Here is an 18624-nt window from a genome sequence, read left to right as displayed (position 1 = left end):
GACGCCCTGGGTCTAAGGAGCAGGAGGCCCCAAGCTCTCCCTGGGGCGCTACCACTCCAAGGTCCAGGGCCCCTGGAGATGCTATCCTCAACTCCTGCTCTCTCACCTGGAGATCCAGTTGAGCCAATTTGGCCTTGACATCTTTGGTTCTGGTTTCAAGTTCCACCTCTAAATCTTGTAGTTTCCTTTCCTGCACAGAAATAGGTAGAGTGAAAGATGTAAGTGTAGGAAGAGTGCAAGGCATGAGCTGAGGGGGCAGGAGGGAGATCTGGACCCACCCTTCCATAGCACAGCCTCCAAGCTAAGGCTCAGCCTCATCCCACTTGCCCTTGCAGGCCCCCAGGAAAGTACCACCTTGTGTCTTCCCAATGGGGGCAAGGAGAGACAAAGGCGCCAAACCCAGGGTCCTATGGGGGCTGACCTCCTCTAAGCCCGGGGCTGTTCGCTGGCCCAGAAAACAAAGGACCATGCGTGCCCTGGCCTGTGAGAGACCCCCGCACCTGAAGCTATCAAGGCTCAGATCTGCGGCTGCCCCAGCTGCCTGCCCCCAGCACTTCTCCTGCATGGAGGTGCCAGAGGGGGCTCACCAACCCTGGTCCCCCGGGACTGCCCAGAGCCCCCACCTGCTCCCGGTGCCGACGCCACAAGTCCTCGAGCTGCCTGTCCTGCATCTGCCTCACGGCCTCCAATTCTCGCTCGTGTGACCTGCGCAGGCGCTCCAGCTCCCCGGTCAGGTGGCCCAGCAGCTGCGCCCGCTGCTTCCTCTCCTGCCCAGAAGGGGAGGCTGCTGGCGGGGAAGCTGCAGCGGCCCTCACACCCCTAAAGCCACGGCCCCTCCCGGCAGCCTCGGGTCAGTAAGGCTGGGGACCCCAGTGGCTCCCGAGGGCCAGCTCTTCGAGGAGGAGAGCATGGAGGAGCGCCCAGGCCTCCCCCCGCAGAAAGCCTGCACCCCTCTCTGCCACGGAAGCAGACACTGCTCAGATGCCATGAGACACCCCCCCGCCGTGGAAATCTGCCTGTCCTGCTGTCCACTGTGCACAGCGTCCTTCCTCGAGGGAAGAGAGGTCACTAATAAATTAGCACTGCTCTTCAGCAAGGTCCGCATTGGTTTGGGAAGGGAACCAGCTACGTTTTATCACAGGCCGGCTATTTTTGTGTGGAAAAGACCGTACAGACAGGCCGGGACACGGTTTCCAGTTACGGGAACAGGAGCCTAGACATCCCGGGCAGAGGCCCAGCTGGGAGCTAAAGTCAGGCCCCACTGCCACCCCTGTTCACCCCCAGTGTGAGCCAGCCAAGCTGGTGTGGTGCCACATTCTCACCTACGGGGGGGAAGGCTGAACACAGACAGATCAGCTCTAAGGAGTGTTTGCCTCTTGCCAGTCTATGATGTCCTGGAATTTTGGTTAACCCTGATGGCATGGTGCTGGGGTGGTTAAAGTTGAAGGCTTGGGAGCCAGACAGTCGGGGCTTGAAGCTCAGCTCCTCGACTTACTAGCCCAGAGCCCTTGGGAAAGGTGCTTGCGCTCCTGAGTCTCCGTTTCACTTTCCAACTGGAGGTCACGATAGTCCGCACCTCCTCGGGGTGTTGGGGGGACTAAATGAGTCCGCACACATCGGGAGCTGAGAACAGTGCTAGCACAGGGTACGAACTCGGTTATCTGTGAGCCGCAGCCGCTCGGGGAGGGAAGGCAGCCGCCTGCTGCTGCTGGAGTAAACCGGGAACCAGGGCTGCACCAGGGCAGGGCATCACCCAGCTGCCAAGGACCGCCAGCTGCACGCGCCGAATGTGTGCACAGGGGAAGGGGCAAGTCACCTCGGCTTCATACTGCTCTCTGGCCTCAGCTACCACTTGTTGGTGCTCCTCCTTCATCTTGTCCATCCTCCTCTCATGGTCCCTTTCCACCTCCTGGCGCTTCTCTCGCAGGAGGTCACTGAGCTGCAGGGTAGGCAGCGGGGATGCGACATGCAGGCCCGAGGGTGGACCAGCGCATGGGGACTGAGGCACTCGAAGGTGGAGTACACGCACGCCTCCCCAGTGCCCTACACGCATGACTCGTGACGTGCAGGCACCACATCCCAGCACCCCTCCCCGCTTACGTACAGGGGCGCGGGGGTGGAGAAGCGCCCAACCTCAAGGGAACGGAGGCATAGAAATGCAACCAGAACTCTAGCCCCAGCTGAGCCTTCCAAAGCAAAGCAGAGGCCCCTGGGCCAGGACGGAGCGCCCAGGACAGGTACACGTAAGGTCGAAGGAGCCCACCAGCATTTACCTCTTGCTCATATTCAAGCACTTGGTGAACCTTCTGATGAGCCCTCTGCTCTGCCCGACTGAGGCTCTCCTGCAGCCGGGCCTCCTCTTTCTGCTGAGCTTCCTTCATCTTCTTCTGGAGGCTGGAGACAACCTGAGGAGACCCCAGCACAGGGAACGGGCCACTTAGCACTGTAGAGCAACCTCAGGGACTCGCCAGGGGCCCAGCACCCATCCCCAGGGGGCTTCAGTGGGAGGGAGGCTCCTGCCCCAGGGGCAGGCATGGGGCCGAGTTCTGCCCACCGGCAGCGAAGGGGCCTTGAGGCTCTCGCTGAGGGAGGAGGACACAGTCTCTGCCTGGCAGCCCAGGGCCGGCTGCACCTCACCTCCCTGTGCTTGGCCTCCAGCGAGGAAGAGAGCTGCTCCAGCTCGGCCTGGTGCTCCCTCTCCAGCGCTTCCACGGCCTGGGGAGCAACAAGGGGCCTGTGACAGCCGGGGGGCAGGGAAGGCTGGCCGGGCACTGACCCCGGAGGAAGGGAGACCATGCCTGACTCCCTTCCAGCTAAAGGACCGAGGGGAACCGCAGAGACACATCTTTGTTCCCCCAAAATAACTCCGTCCCTAAAGGCTGCAACTAGCAAATGAGTAGGAAATGAAGGCCAGAGTGGAGCGGTCACCGCTCCCATCCCCCTGCCCCTCTGGGCTAGGCCCCAGGTACACAGGTCACGCTCCTGCCTATGAATAGGGCCCGAGGCTATGAAGGCTGGAGGTCTGGCACAATTGGCCTGAACACCTGTGAGACAGGGACGCCCTCCCCCACCTCCTGTAGTCTCTCCTTATCTAAAAGCTGAAGCTCACCTTCACCCAAGGAAAAAAGTTCCACGTGGCCTGACTGTTCCTTACTTCCTACTCTTACCTAGAGACAGACCATCAGGAGACAGAAAGGATTGGAGACATGGGGAGTACAGACAAAGGAGAAAACCCTCCTCTGAGTGTGCAATCTCTCTACAGCCGGAGAGACGAAAGGTCATCGCAGATGCCCCTTCGGGACAGGGATGGGGACAGGCCACCTTTTTCTCAGAACCTCTGGTCTGATCTAAGTTCTTTCAGTCACAAAATCTTCCCAAATCCATACACCATTCCCCCTCCACCCTCCTCACTGCCACGGACAGCACCCAGCTAGTGCCGGCCCTGGACAGAGCCCCTGGACACCTGCCATCCCCTCCCCTGTGCCATGCAGAACCGGGCTAGCACCTGCCCGGAGACAGCGGGGCCCACGCGGAGGTGGCGGGCCCAGTCAGCCCACCCACTGTCTCCAAGTCCCGCGCCAGCTGTGGAGACACCTCCTCTGTGCCTGGCCCCCCCGCCCAGCCTGGCGCCTGGCCCCTCTCCAGGCAGCCCAGGGGCATGTCCAACGGGAGGCTCCACGCTGCGGGCTCACCTCTTTCCTCTCCCCCTCCAGCTGCTTCCTGAGCTGCTGCAAAGCCGCCTCCTTCTCGGCATTCAAGGCAGCGTGCTCTCTCTTCTCCGAGGCCTCCACCTCTTCCTTGAGCTGTTCCAGCATCTGTCTGCTCCACTGTTCCAAGCTGGCCCTCTCAGCCTTCTGGAGAGACTCCAACTCTTCTCTCAGCCGCTGCAAGGAAGCCTCCTGCTCGGCCCTGAGCGGACAGACAGACGGAATGGGACGGGCCTGTGCACTCGGGGCACTGCCAGGGGCGGCCAGCCCACGGTGCGCTCACCTGATGCGGCCCTCATCTGCTTCCGCACTGGACTGCACCTGGGCCCGGAGCTGGGACAGCCTCCGGCTCTCCTCCTCTCTCATCTGAGTCTCCTCCTCCTCGGTGGCCTTCCGCAGCTGCTCCTTCAGGTAACTGGGATGGAAAAGAAAGGCAAGTTTGTTGGAGGAACCACTCTTCTGTTTGTAATCTCCAACTCTCGGCCTCCCAAAGCCTGTAGCTCGCCTGCGAAGTTTCCTAAATCTGGGTCCTGCTGCCTCCCTCTAACACCTTCCAGGGAAAGAGGGGGCCACGAACGCTTCCTGCTCTTGGCAGCAGCAAGAGGACAACAGGCTGCTTGACCCCAGAACAGCGTTTCTGCCAGAGGCTCCCCTCTGCCCACAGGTACACCGCGGCACGGCATTCACTCGAGGACAGAGACAGTCCGACCCCAACCAGCCCTGGTGCCGCGTCCTCTCACTTACAACCTGATCAACGGTTCCAGCCACCGCCTCTCAACCCCACCACACTCCTCCGCGCCTCTTGGCCCTTGTTCGTGCTGGTGCCTCCCCCGGGAATTCCCTTATTTGACAAAGCCATATTCACCGCTCAACACCCAGCTTCCTCCTCTCAGAGAAGTCTCCCAAGTCTCTCCAAGTTCATAAATTAGCCCTTCTGTTCCTTTTAGCCTTTCTGCGAGGCCCTTCCTAATCCCAGGCCGCTCTGTACCACACACAGTAATTTCATCTTTTGTGTGTCTCTTTTCCTTACAAGTCTGGGAGCTTCTCCAGAGAAAGAATCGTGTCTTAAAGTCTTATATCCACGGTGCTGAACACAGTAGCTGACGTGAAGTAGGTGCTCCATAACTGTTTGTGGAATTTGAACAGCATCACCCAGCCCCAAACTATAAGCGCCGATGATCCATAAGGGACATCTTATTTACGGACAAACGACAGTGAACATTTCATCCCAGGCAGATATCCCCCTGCCCACGCAGCCCCCACAGGACCTGGGGCTGTGTGCTGTGCACTGGGGAATTCAAGCCTAAGAAAAACACGATTCAGAAGACGATGTCTTTGAAAAGCTTCCTGGTGAATTCCAAAGCCAAAACAGATTTAGGGTCATTTTCTATTTCAAGTTACCTGCACCACTACTCTCTTCCATTGTGATAGAAAATTTGAGTTAAATAAAAATCCTCTCTCCTAGATTCCCCGGAAACCCTTTCTCCTTGTTCTATGGCTCCATTTTCCACACATCACCACAGGATGTCAGAGCTGGGAGGGCCCTGAGAGGTTATATCCTTCATTTACAACCGTCTCTCTTCATCTCACAACTAAATTCAATTTCTTCGTTTTATAACTAAAGAAACTAAGGGTCAGCCTTCCTGCCTTCCTGCCTGCCTTCTCATTCAAGAAGTATCCGCTACGAGGTCAGCTGTGGCTTCCAGAAATTTCTACCAAGTGGAAGTTGCCCAGCACAGATGGCCCCAGGCCTCAGAAAGGCTCATGTGTAAGCAGAAACAGGGTTCTTGCAATAAACTATTTCATAGCGAGTCTGACAAGGCACTGCCTACAGAAAAATCACTTCCTGAAGGCCACTGAAACCAATGACTTCAACTGGAAATAAAATCAAGAGCTACCATTTACTGAGCAACTACCATGTTTTAGGCCCTGAGTCAGATACTTTTGGCATGCTAGCCTTCACCACAACCTAAGAGAGTTCTTGGCGGCCTTCTGGAGCTGGGGGTTTGGCGAGGGACAGAAAGCACAGTCAGCCGTGCCCAGGGTGGCCAGGAAGAGAGGAAGAGCCTGGTGGGCTGGCAGGGAGACACTACCAGGATTTCCTCCTAGGCTCTGCCTGTTAAGATCAGCTAAGTCATACCCTGTTTAGGCAGGCCCCTGCCCCAATTTTCATTTGGCTGGAAGAGGAAGGTGCTGCCTGGCAGGGGATCCGGGAGGGGTGATAGAAGGATGGGCCCTGGGTCAGCAGATCCTGTGTTGGGCTAATGAGAGAGACTGTCCCCGGTCCTCTGGGTAGCTGGGTGTTGGTTTTCCATTAGTCGAAGTTAAGCATAAACATTTTATGCACTCTTTGCTATGTATGATATAAAAATAAGTCTACCACTTTTGGATGTTCTGTCCAAGAGGAAAAGATTTAGCCTTTAGTTAAGTTGCCAAGTAAGTGAAAAATATATTAACACCTTGTTGTAGCCTCTGTCCCGCCCTGGGCCTGCGACAGACTGCTGACTACGTTCTCAATAGCCACTCTCCCACGCTCCCTTCCTATAGGGGCACTGATTTTTATTCGGTCAGGTAAAGAGACCCAACTCTAGGACTACATTTCCCAGTTTTCTTGGTGGCCAGGGGTAACTCATCAGATACGCATGGAAATTATTGAGTAAACTTTCCAAGAGAACTTCTTTAAGAATAAACAGAAGTTACTGGGTGAAGTTTCCAAGAAAGTACCTTAAAATGGACCAAATGAGCTGGAAGGTACCCCTTTTGTACTCTGTCCCTATCCTTCCCGCCTGAGGCCCAGACACAATGGCTGGGGATCCAGAAGCCACGCTGGACTCTGAAGAGACCCTGAGAGTAGACAGCACTTAAAGGCAGCAGAGAAATTAAAGGACCGCCAGGGACCTGGTGACTCTGGAGCTGCCATGCCAGCCCTGGATGGCCTTTTCCTGTAAAAATAACCTCTAGCTTGTTTACAGATGTGTACACATCATCTCATCCACACAGACCCAGCCCAGCCTTAAGTGTCTTACTCGTTGAGGGCATCCCAGCCAGCTACATAAAGAGCAGGAACCCAAATAGAAAGTTCTGGGTTCTGGGAAATAGCACCTCAGACTGTATTATGTGGTCCCCACCAATCTCACTGGGTCCCAACAGGGCCCTGACTCCTGAGAGAGAGGACAACGTAGTGGTTAGGAAAACGGGCTCCAGGGACCAGCTGCCTGGGCTAACCTGGCTCCACTGCTCAGTAACTTCGACACCTTGGACAAGGCACCTAGCCTGTCCATGCCTCAGTCTCTTCATCTGTATCACAGATCCTGCAGGACTGGGCTGACAGCAGTACCCCGTAAGAGTCACTCTCAGGACTAAACCAATTACCAGATATAAAGCACAGGGACCAGGGCCATCTCTCAAAAAGTGTTAGCTACTTGCACTATTATCACGCCTCCCAACTCCCTCCCGAAAAGACGAACCAGGGAGCCCCTTCCCCCACACAGGCCATGGAGGAGGAGGAGTCTCGGTGGGGCCTCGGGTCTCCGGGGCGGGAGACGGGGGGTCGCTTGCTCCCCATGTCACTGCGAGGCCCCGGCAGCTTGCCTAAGGGGAGGGGCAGGACCTGAGAGACTTCTCTTTCTGCTGGTGAAGCTGGAGGATCTCCTCTTCCTCCTCCTGCCACAGCTTCTCCCGCAGCTGCTGCATCTTCTCCTGCTTCGATTCCAGGAGCTGCCTCTGGTCTTGCTCCAGGTCCTGGGCCATGGCCTCTTCCATGGCCTTCAATGAAGCCTGCTTTGGGGGAGCTGCAGGCTCCGTAGATCGCCTGCCAAGGGTGGGGGACAGCATTTCACCAGATTTAATATCCACCTGTTATACAGATCCAGAACAACACACAAGGAATCCTCACGGAGGGCCCAGGGGTCAGGAATCACATATGCAAATCAGGCCACCCCCGGGCCAGTGGGAAGGCTAGCCCCTCAAAGATATAGGCAGTGTCTGTTCACAGGGCAAGCCCCACTGTGGCTAAGGCCCCAGGGGCCAAGAGAGAAGGGTAGCCCATATTAGGCTCTGGGGGACCTGGCAGGTTGTAGCCCAATGTGAAAACCTGAAGATGTGGCTCAAGACCTGGCAGCCACAGGGAGAGACTGAAGCTCTGCCCATAATGGAGTCCTCCCCAGGATGGTTCATGGCCCTGTTCCTGTGTCCCCACTAGGGCTCTGCCTGCTACTCGAGGCACCCACCAGCAGTTCGGGGAGTCCCCAGAGGCTGCTCTCTGCCTCCCAAACTGAACACAGGCAGAAGCAGCAGCAAGTCTCCTAGCCCTGACACCCAGAAGAGTCCGTGGAGGTCCGGCACAGGAAGGCCAAGGGAGCCAGGCAGGAGACTGTTCCCTCAGCCAAAGCCAGTAGCAAAAGTGCACCAAGAATGTCCTGCTCCATCTCTCCTTGATGATGCCACGTTTTCATCTGCTCAGAGTTAACTCCATGCTTAGAAACGGGTAAAAGAAATTCAGTGCTAACCTGGATGCATAAGGTGGGTGGTAAGATAAGGAATAATGGTCCTGGTGGAAAAGATGTCTATGAAGTAATGAGGGTTCTTGAAGGAAATGCCCAGAAAGAAACCCAAGAACATTTGGAGGCACGAAAGCGTAAGAGGGATAAAGTACTTCGCCTCTGGGAGCAGCTTTCCTAAAGGCCAGAGCCTGTGTGCATTCCCAGGTCCCTCATCTTCTGTTAGAAATTGGTCTCGCCACACAACCACCACCCTTCCCCGAGAGTGCGCAGGCACGGCAGGCCAGGCACGCTAGCCCCGTCAGCGGCACGGGCACGGTCCACACCAAGGAGCACTGGCGCAAGAGTGCAAGAGGGGACGCAGGACCGCCTTCCCCTCACTGCAGCAGATGGAAGGTGGTGGCCGGGATCAGACTAGAAGAGCAAAGAAAACAAGGGCTTTGGAATTCCGTCTGGGCCCCTTGAGCCCAGAGAGAGAAGGAAGACATAAAAGGCTCCTGACGTCTCTGAAATACCATTAAGATCTTTCCTTCCCCCTTTCCTAAAATCATTAACTCAGACCGGAAACAGCCTTGGGCCAGGCCTTCAGTTCTCTTCTGCTCTCAATCCCATCTCCATCCCCCTTCCCATTCCCGGCTCTCCTCCAGGTCCCCTGACCCAGCCCAACTGATGCGGATCTAAGAGACACTGTCACCACCTCTTCTGAGAGTCTTGCTCTCCAGAGAAACTCCCCCCACAGCTCTGCGCCTCATCAACCCTCCAACTCATTTCCAGCCTTGGCTGAAAACATCTTTTTTTCCCCTGAGATGGTACCTCTGAATGTCTGTCTCCCCTGTGGGCTGCGTAGCTATGTGGAGCCCGAGGAACAGATGCTGCAGAAAGACGGGACCTCAGATGGCGCAGCAGTGTGCACCCAGGCGACGCGCACGGGCAAGCACCCAGGCGAAGGGGGCTGCTTTCCAGCAGGCTCTTCCCCTTGTCCCCGTTTTAGAGCTCTAAGTGTCCCTAACGCCCCGCTTTGGTCCAAGGCCGTCAACGATGGCCCGACTGATTGAGGAGACAACAGGGAAGATGAAGCCTCCAGAGGAAGAGGCGGGTCTGATTTCGAGGCCACTCCTCAGGTGTCAGCATCAGACAGACCCAGTTTCCAACAGGCAGCGGCCAAGAGGACGCTCCGTAGGGGCATCATCATTTCAGGCTGGCCACCAAGGAAGGGAAGGAGTGGGGAGGACAGGCGGTGGGGAGGGAGGAGGCGGTGGTGCCCAGGACATTCTCGACTGGCTGCACCGCCCCTAAAATTGCAATTAAAGAGATCCCATCCCTTTCACGTTCAGCCCAGTGGTTTAAATTCGTTTACCCCCTTTTTACAAACACCTCATGAGAGGTGCCGGGATCACCAAGGGGAGGCTATTCCTGACTCTCGGACCCAGGCCTTTAGGCCGCAGAGAGCACACACAGGGGCGGCTGCTTGCTGGCCCGACCTCTGCCCCTAACTCCTTCTGATCCAGCTTGACAACATCTATGAAAGGCGACAGACTGCATGAATCATGGTTTTGGTTTTTTGTTATTTTATGATGTTTTGATATCTGTGTAAGTTTGCTGGTAGAGGAGAGAAGGCGGGTCCCAGGACTAGCCTGCTCTTACTGATGGCAGGGAACGTGTCTTTCATATGCAAACCAACCAATCCCCCAGGGCACCACACCAGAAGCATCTTCTTCCAGAACTCACACCAAATCACAAATCAAGCAGGGTCGCAGGGTTGCAGGGTTGGGCCCGGAACCAGGCAACTGGCGGGCCACCCCCATAGCCCAAAGCCCGCCAACATTGTTCAAACTATCCAATCCCACACTCACTCGAGGTACTTACCCTGCCTTGCCCATTCCTTCCCACGGAAACCCCAATAAAGGCTCTGGGCCATGCTCTCCCTTCTCGCCTCTTCTGCCTCCTGACACATCCTGCTCCTTCCCCTTGTGGCCTAGCATGGCGTGGCACACCCTTTTCTCTCTGGAAACATAAGTAATAAATTCTTCCTTAATGGCATTGGCCTGTGTTGTCACTCAGTCACCTCCATAAATTAAAATCCCACAGGTACAAATGAGACCCAGACACAGAGCTACTCCTCACAACACACAGAAACGGAGCTGTGAAGACAAGTAACAGGGAAGTTATGGGGCCTGAAAAGACTCAGGAAAGGAACAGAAGACATTCCCTAAGCATGCTAGTAAAGTGAAACTGTGTGGTGGAGGAATGTGTCTCTGAGACCCAGCAGGGGCGGCCTCACCAGTTTGGGAGAAGAAACACAAAGTAAGGGGGCGCATCTCATCAACCCAGACAGCTCAGGAGGGGCCTGGCCGCCCAGCTTCCATCCCTAAGCTGCCAGGAAGACGCCCTCTGACCTCTGCCCAGAGGGTCCTGTCTCCTGTCCTCATAGAAAGCACCCTGCCCCGGTGTCCACAGCCACCAAGGAGACTTGGGAAAGCCCTGTCACTCCTCAGTGTCAGAGCTGTCACTACCTGAAACGCGGGGCTGCCCCTTCCCTGCGTCACTGCACAGTGTGGAGGTGAGGACAAGAGTCAGGAGCTCATGCGCCCTGCCAGCTGTGAGTAACACGTCCCTACTCAACAGTCAGCTCCGATTCCTAATCCTTTTGTGGCACTTGGTTCACAGACGCAACAAACCCATAACCCTGGCTCCTGTCTCTCCACGCAGAAAAAAGGACCAGTGGCCGCACACTGAGTAGGAAGTCGAGGGCTCCAGCGACCAGAGCCTCGTCCTGGTTAGACAACCCACCAGCGATGTGATATTGGGCAAATCCCTCACTGCGAGCCTCAGTCTCCTCATCTGTGAAAGCAGTAGAGGGGAAGGAGACAATGGGAGGAGGAAAGCTCAATGGTCTCTAAGTTTTAGAAGGGCGTGGGTAACAACGGAGGTGAGCCTTGGACCCAGGCCCAAAACGCCTATCCGGATATGGTATAATTCCATTTATGTCAGGCTGGAGAACTGGAAAGGCAAACCTAGGGGACAGAAGCCAGAAGCGTGGTGACCTGGGGCGGTGCGCGGGGAGGAAAGGGGCATGAGGAAACTTTCTGAAGGGACAGAAATGTTCTACCTCTGATCTGCGTGTAGGCGTGCGTTGTTGATTCGTACAGTTCAGATTTATGTACTTTCATGTAAATACCTCAATAAAATGTTGCTAAGAAAGTGAAAAACAGTGCATGGTAGAGGGAAAAACAGGATTACCGGGTTTCTGCTAGCCCTCACGTCCACCTTCATTCACAGCTGCCTGGGGTCTCAAAGCGGCACACAGAACAAAGGGCACACTCAGTCTCCCCCGACTCCACCCCCTCCCTACCACCCAAGAGTGGTGGGCATTAAAGCAAAGCACACACAAGGGAGGACGGGGACAGACATTAACACTGGCCCTTACGCCTCTGGAGAGACTGGCGGGGCAGGGCTGGCCGCCACCTTCTCCTCGGGCTCCTTGGCCTCTTCCTGCCCAAGGCCCAGCTCCGTGACCTGGGAGCGCTGCTCCTTGCCCCTCTCGTGGGCGGCAGGTGGGTCTGGGGTCTCCTCCCTTGATAGCAATAAGGAAGCAACTGTATTAAAGCTGGTGGGAAGGCAAGACGCTCTAGATGCACCCATTCAGGGTCAGAGAGCCCTGAGGACAAGGGAAATCAGCCCCAACTAAGTGTCCCTATCTCAGGCCTCACTCTCCCCCCCTCCCCCGCCTCTTCCCCGGCTATTTACACTGAAGGCCACAGACACGTCCGTGTGGGCTGCGGAAGGGTTACGGCGCCCAAGGAGTGGCTCTGCACACAGCAGATGGTCAGTGGATGCTGTGCACCGAACATCGAATATCGCTGCTGCTAGGCTTCCCCCAGTGACTCACTCCAACTGAATGTGCTCTAAAACCAGCATCTTCCTCTCACCAGGGGAACAGAAGAACTAGCAAATGCAACCCAGGCTCTGGGCCAGGCTGGGGCACAAAGGTCCCCTCAGCTAGCCTCAGGGAAGCCTAGGACTCTGCACCTCCCTCCCCCAGGGGCCCAGCACAAAATGGGGCTCTCTTTCGGTTTGCTGTAGAACTAGAAGTGGGATGACTGCTAAGGGGTGGGGAGCACGGGCAGGTGGGGACTGGGACAAATGCCCCCCTGACAGCACAGCCCAGATGGGAGATAGTCTTGCCCGAGCCCCTAGCAGGAAGACAGCTGGATCACAGGAGATGCTTCCTAGTTCAAGAGTTTCTAGGCTCCCCTAATCAGATGGTGCACCCCAATTTTAGCTATAGACTAAGAACTAGGAAGAAGCAGGTTTCCTCATTCCCCAGCTCACGTGGGGCACTCAGTGGAAACCTGTGAACCCACCCCAGCTCCCCACCTCTCCAGGCACCCCCAGCAGCCTCTCTCAGCCCCTGCACCCACAACTACACGCCTGGAAGGCTTCCAGCTCCCCCTTACCTCCGCAGGGAACCAGGCGGGATGGGGCTGACTGCAAAGTCCTCCCCAGGCTCTTCTGCGTGCTCCTGCCTGGGCTGCCCCTCAGAGGCCTGCGGAGGCCCTTCTTCGGTGGCCTGGCTGTGAAGGGGACTCTGGTGCCACCTCCCAGGCACAAGTGGAGGAGACAACCTGGTCAGACCAGCCAGAGCAGCAGAGTAAGGTCTGCTGTTTGAAGAGCAGGGAGAGAACTGGAGAGTGTGGTATGTGGATCTGGGTCCATTCCTCCTCCCAGACAGGGCCCCAGCCCCGGCCCTACATCCACAGGGAGCCATGGAAGGCAAAGCAGCCAGAAAAGCAGAAAAGGGAACCTCCCCACTGTGCTCTCCCTTTGCCCTCCCGGGTCCCTGTGCTGCATCTGCCCGTCCCGGGGTGAGAGCTGGGCCCTCTCACAGCTGTGTCCACTCCCAGCGCTCACCATCACTGAGGCCAGGCGGGGATGGAAGAACTGAGCGGAAAATAGGGAGAAAGAGAGAAGCCAGACTGGAATGGTCAGACTACAGAAAATGCACGAAGCTGTAGCTTGCAGCTCCTAGGAAGGCTGCTAGCTCCTCCAGGCTCAAAAAGCAGAATGACTGCCCCACTTCCTCGTCCAGGGTGGTAGTTCTCCTCTCACTGTGGCTCCAGCCTCAGAAGCTGGAAGGTCCTGTCTCTCTCTCCCAGTCTTTCCGCTCTCCCTCCCGGTTTGTCTGTGTGTCTCTTGCACGTGCACGCACATGCACACACAGTTGGCTGCAGCCATTTCTGATGTGGCAGGGCAACAGCTCCGAGCTGCAGTACTGACCCTCCAGCCAGTTCCTCCAGCCCGGGCCCACAGCGCCGCACAAAGTCCCACCCAATGTACCCACATCCTGTCTCGGTGCAGAATCCGAGGGTATGCTCGTGTACACGTGTGTGTGCACGCACACAGACTCTGTGAGGCCATCCGGTCAGCTCACCATCTGCCTTCAGGCAGGAGCGCACTGAGCCAGGCATTCTGCCCAAGTCCACCCCATCCCCAAGGTCCCTGAGGGCGGCCTCCCACGTACTGTACCTCTCCGAGCCTCTGGACTGCTTGCTCTGCAGCTCATCTTGGCTGGACTGGCTGCCATCCTTGTCTTCTCTTCCCAGCCTCTGGGCCTGTAGGCAAGGAGCAGGGGAAAATGCATACTGGGGAGGTCAGCATTTGAGTGCCTTAATTCTCCAACCAATTCTTGCACCTAGGAGGAAGTACTGAGAGGTGGCTCTTGAGTAGGATGACCACTCGGGACACAGAGAGAAGGCCCCTCTACTGTATTATGGCCCCCCCTAGGGCTTTGGCTAAGCCCCCAGGCTCACAGCTGCTGCCAGGGCTGGCCTGGCTGGCCTAGGGAGGAAGAGCCAGAGGCCACAGCCATGGTCTGCAGAGCCAGAAGCCAGAGACTACAGGAGAAAACATACAAAAAAGAAAATCCTGCCTCCTGTCATCGGAAGCCTTCACTGCCAGTTGCAAAGAGAAAGCTGAGACATCCGTGAACCCTCAAATGCACAGAGGCCCAGCCCTGCCGCACCAGTGACAGAGACACTGCAATGATGGGCAGAAGTGACTGAGGCAGCAGCCAAGCATGTGTGGAAGAGGAAGGACCCTGGAGAGATGGGGACGTGGTGAAAGGAGAGCGCGCTATATTCCAGACAGAAAAGATACCATCTGGGCACCCAAAGGGAGGAAGATAAGGTGCTCCACTGCTTCACTCCGGGACCCCCCAAAGTACCCAGGTCCCATCAGTAGCCAACGATGCCCCCTTCCCAGTCAGGCACTGATTACACCATGTATCCAAAAAAAAAAAAACGCAACCCAAAAAAACAAAATCTCATGGGGGCGGGGGCAGGGGGCAAAGGGAGAGAGAGAATCTCAAGCAGACTCCACACACAGCGTGAATCCCAACACAGGGCTCGATCTCACAACCCTGAGATCATGACCTGAGCCAAAATCAAGAGTCAGACACTTAACCAACTGAGCCACCCAGGTGCCTCGCCCCCCAAAAATCTCATTTTAAAGCTTGGGTGTCTAGGCAAATCTAGCAAGCTGGTGAAAAAGAGGGCTATTGTTGAGAAGTTCAAATATTTCCTGCAGGGGTGGGGCCTCAGGGGGATGGCAGTGTTGTCGGCCTGGACTCGAGCTCTTGCTCTATCACTTTCTAGCTGGGGAGTCTGTCTCCTCCACTATAAACTGGGACAGTAACCTGCAGCTCACAGGGCTCATGGTGAGGATTATGTTAGCTCATGTACATAAAGCCCGGCTCTTGGCCCAGAGAAGGCGTCCCACAAATGCCAGCCCCCCTGTTCCTGCTCCTCCCCTCTCCCTAGCCTAAGGCACAAAAACCCAGCTCTACCAGGGCCAGTCCCCATCCGAGGACCCATGCTCCCTCTGTCACGCTGACGGGAGCCCCGTCTGTTCTGGGACATCAGAGTTAACGGGAGAGGTAGGGCAGGAGACTCCATCTTTTTTTTTTTTTTTAATTGTTATGTTAATCCCCATACATTACATCATTAGTTTTAGATGTAGTGTTCCACGATTCATTGTTTGTGCATAACACCCAGTGCTCCATGCAGAACGTGCCCTCCTCAATACCCATCACCAGGCTAACCCATCCTCCCACCCCCCTCCCCTCTAGAACCCTCAGTTTGTTTTTCAGAGTCCATTGTCTCTCATGGTTCGTCTAACCCTCTGATTTCCCCCCCTTCATCCTTCCCCTCCTGCTATCTTTTTTTTTTTTTCTTAACATATATTGCATTATTTGTTTCAGAGGTACAGATCTGAGATTCAACTTGCACAATTCACAGCGCTTAGCAGAGCACATACCCTCCCCAGTGTCTATCACCCAGTCACCCCATCCCTCCCACCCCACCCCCCACTCCAGCAACCCTCAGTTTGTTTCCTGAGATTAAGAATTCCTCATACCAGTGAGGTCATATGATACAGGTCTTTCTCTGATTGACTTATTCCACTCAGCATAATACCCTCCAGCTCCATCCACGTCGTTGCAAATGGCAAGATCTCATTCCTTTTGATGGCTGCATAATATTCCATTGTATATATATATATATATATATATATATATATATATATATATATATATACACCACATCTTCTTTATCCAGTCATCTGTTGATGGACATCTTGGCTCTTTCCACAGTTTGGCTATTGTGGACATTGCTGCTATAAACATCCAGGGGTGCACGTACCCTTTCGGATCCCTACTTTTGTATCTTTGGGGTAAATACCCAGTAGTGCAATTGCTGGATCATATGGTAGCTCTATTTTCAACTTTTTGAGGAACCTCCATACTGTTTTCCAGAGTGGCTGCACCAGCTTGCATTCCCACCAACAGTGTAGGAGGGTTCCCCTTTCTCCACATCCCCGCCAACATCTCTCGTTTCCTGACTTGTTAATTTTAGCCATTCTGACTGGTGTGAGGTGGTATCTCATTGAGGTTTTGATTTGGATTTCCCTGATGCTGAGTGATATAGGAGACTCCATCTTCACCCATGGGGTTCTGGCTGGGCTGGCCTACGGCTGTGTCCCCAGCCCTGTACCCACAGCCTCCCACGCCTCTCCACTGGCAGCCGGAGCCCCAGCTGCTGGGGCCGACGGTACCATCTGGATGGGCGAGGAAGGGCAAGGCCTGAACTAAAAGCCAGCTCCCCCAAATTCCATTAAAAAATAGAAATCCTGCCTGGGAATACCTCCCAGTGCCTGTAGCAGAAGGCTTCCTGCCAGGGCTGCCAGTGCTCATGGCATCAGCCTGGGCAGAGCCTGCAGCTAACGGCCCCCCCTCCCCGCTCCTTCCAGTGTTCAACTCACTACTGTCTCCCCCTACAAATCACACCAAGCTCAGCAGAGAGCGCCCTCTCTCACTTTCAAGGAAAAAAAAACCACAGGCCAATCTATGTAACAAACTAAAATGTAAAATAGATAACAAAGTGGGGCGATCGTAATAAAAATGGGGGAATGGAGCCCTGAGTCTGAAAGGATGACCTTCTTGGCTTCAAGGCTCCATAAGGACAGGATCTGTGTCTGAGTCATCTTTGTACCTTTCTGGGGGCCAGATGTCCCCACACAGAGCTTACATCTAGGAGACAGACCCAAGAACCATAAAACAGAAGAAGCAGCACTAAGGGGAGCAAAGGGACAGAACGATTCATCCTGCCTGGAGGAGGTGACATCAGAGGTGGGCCTCCAAGACCAAGAAAGAGCTTGGGACAAAAGGGGAAGCAGCAGGGCAGGTGGAGCAGTGAAGGAAGTGGGTGGTATGCCCCAGGAACGGTGAGTGGTGGGGGCGGCTGGTGTGTGGCAGGTGGGCTGAGGAGGAGCCTGCAGGGGCTGAATGGGCCAGGTCGTAAAATGCCTTGAAATCCACAGTCTATAGTACTTTGCACATGAGCAAGTGGTCAACCCTCAGTTGCTAAATAAACGGATAGACACATAGATTTATGTTGCGGTCGGGGAGGGAGGATGACTTCATTCATAGCAGCAAAGAGCGGGAATGATTGGCAGCCCATCGCAGGCACAGTCAGGGCCAGGCCCTATTGAATTAGAAGGGAGGGAGCTTCCAGAAATGTACCCTGGGATGGGCAGGGTTCTGCTGGGGCTTATCTGCCACCCAGAGAGACTCACCTCCCAGGGGGCTCCATCCAGGACCGGGGAAAGCACGTCAACATCCAGCAGGTGCTCCGAGATCCGGCTGCGAAAACCAAAGTCCTAGAGACAGTGGAGGGGGAGGTCAATGCTGCCCCCGTCACAGCATCCACCAGGGCCTCTCCTCTGCCTCCCCGCCTTCCAGCAAGGTGCCTACTGCGGGCCAGGCACTGTGCAAAACATTTCCACATCTACTAGCTATTCTCATCTTCAAAATAACACTATGAGTAGTCCAGAAAGGTATGATACAGCAATTATAATGGTCACTGTAGACTCTAAGTGGTAAGGATATGTATTCACTCGAAAATCCTTTTTTCTGTATGTCTGAAATTTTTCATAATAAAACCATAGGGGAAAAAATAAGCCCATGAGACTGATACTCTTATGGCTTCTCACGGGGAAGCAGGTCTGAGAGCACACGCAATTCACCCAAGGTCACACAGCTCAGTAGCAATGGGGCTGGTGGGTCAGATGTGTCCTGGGCTGACTCCAAAGCCCAAGCTCTCTGCAGGACACACGCTGCAAGCATGTCACTTTCCAGCTGTCTCACCCTCCTGGTGCCCAAACAGGGTGCCAGGAGGGAGGCCAAAGTGCCCAGCAGGCTTGGAAGCGAGGCATGGTGGGCTGATCACCGCTTGCTCTTTTCCCCTTCTCCAGGGCCCCTCCGGACAATGGGGATTAATTAGTGGTGCTCCCTCCGCAGGCTTCTCTTGGGGACGGACAGCAAGTGCCTACACCAGTGCCAGCTCCCTGCCGCCCTCTGGCTGCCACAGGACCCTGATCCTGCCCCCTCCGAGCCTAAGAGGCCTGCAGGGCTAAGTGAAGGATTGCTACCTGACAGCATGCTAATAGGGACAGTTCTGTCATCAGCCCTGATAAATGGCAGGAGGCCCAGGCCTAGGTCTGGTCCTGCTGTCCCATGGCTTCCTCCATCCACTCCCATAGAGAAGAAAAACGCTGATAGACACACTTCTCCACACGGGGACTCCCTTAGGGGAGATGGAGCCCTTGCTTCCAAGAGTCCTAGGACATGGCTATTCTTCATGATGCTTTTTGGCAACAGTGACTCTCCGCCTGCCCTTCCTAGCTTGTGGGTTTTGTTTTTGTTTTTTTGGAGACATTTTCCTTTCAGTTTGAGTTCTACTCCACTTAATGTAGCTGCCATCTGCCTCCTAAGCCCATGGTTCAATGAGGGGCTAGAGCACACAGCCTCCTAATTCCTCCACACCCCCTCCTATCATTACTGTTCATCCCTGACCCTCTCCCGC

General features: G+C 55.3%; 1 protein-coding gene across 1 annotated transcript in view; it reads right to left on the bottom strand.

The window, feature by feature from the left end:
- Positions 1 to 18624, bottom strand: part of CEP164 (centrosomal protein 164) — a 63571-nt gene that overhangs the window by 8370 nt on the left and 36577 nt on the right. The window contains exons 10-21 of the mRNA XM_035009027.1: positions 17336 to 17419; positions 13733 to 13818; positions 12664 to 12831; positions 11634 to 11780; positions 7318 to 7518; positions 3991 to 4122; positions 3693 to 3909; positions 2638 to 2715; positions 2274 to 2405; positions 1817 to 1939; positions 624 to 767; positions 107 to 190 (exon numbers count right to left, since the gene is read on the bottom strand). Of these exons, the coding sequence (XP_034864918.1) occupies positions 107 to 190; positions 624 to 767; positions 1817 to 1939; positions 2274 to 2405; positions 2638 to 2715; positions 3693 to 3909; positions 3991 to 4122; positions 7318 to 7518; positions 11634 to 11780; positions 12664 to 12831; positions 13733 to 13818; positions 17336 to 17419 (1596 nt within the window). The remainder of the gene's footprint in view (positions 1 to 106; positions 191 to 623; positions 768 to 1816; positions 1940 to 2273; positions 2406 to 2637; positions 2716 to 3692; positions 3910 to 3990; positions 4123 to 7317; positions 7519 to 11633; positions 11781 to 12663; positions 12832 to 13732; positions 13819 to 17335; positions 17420 to 18624) is intronic.

The sequence above is a fragment of the Mirounga leonina genome, unplaced genomic scaffold, assembly GCF_011800145.1.
Source record: "Mirounga leonina isolate KUSES-001 unplaced genomic scaffold, KU_Mleo_1.0 Mir_153, whole genome shotgun sequence".
NCBI classification, from domain to species: Eukaryota; Metazoa; Chordata; class Mammalia; order Carnivora; family Phocidae; genus Mirounga; species Mirounga leonina.
Note: the sequence above shows the minus strand (reverse complement) of the source record. Positions and strands in the feature narration are given on the sequence as shown.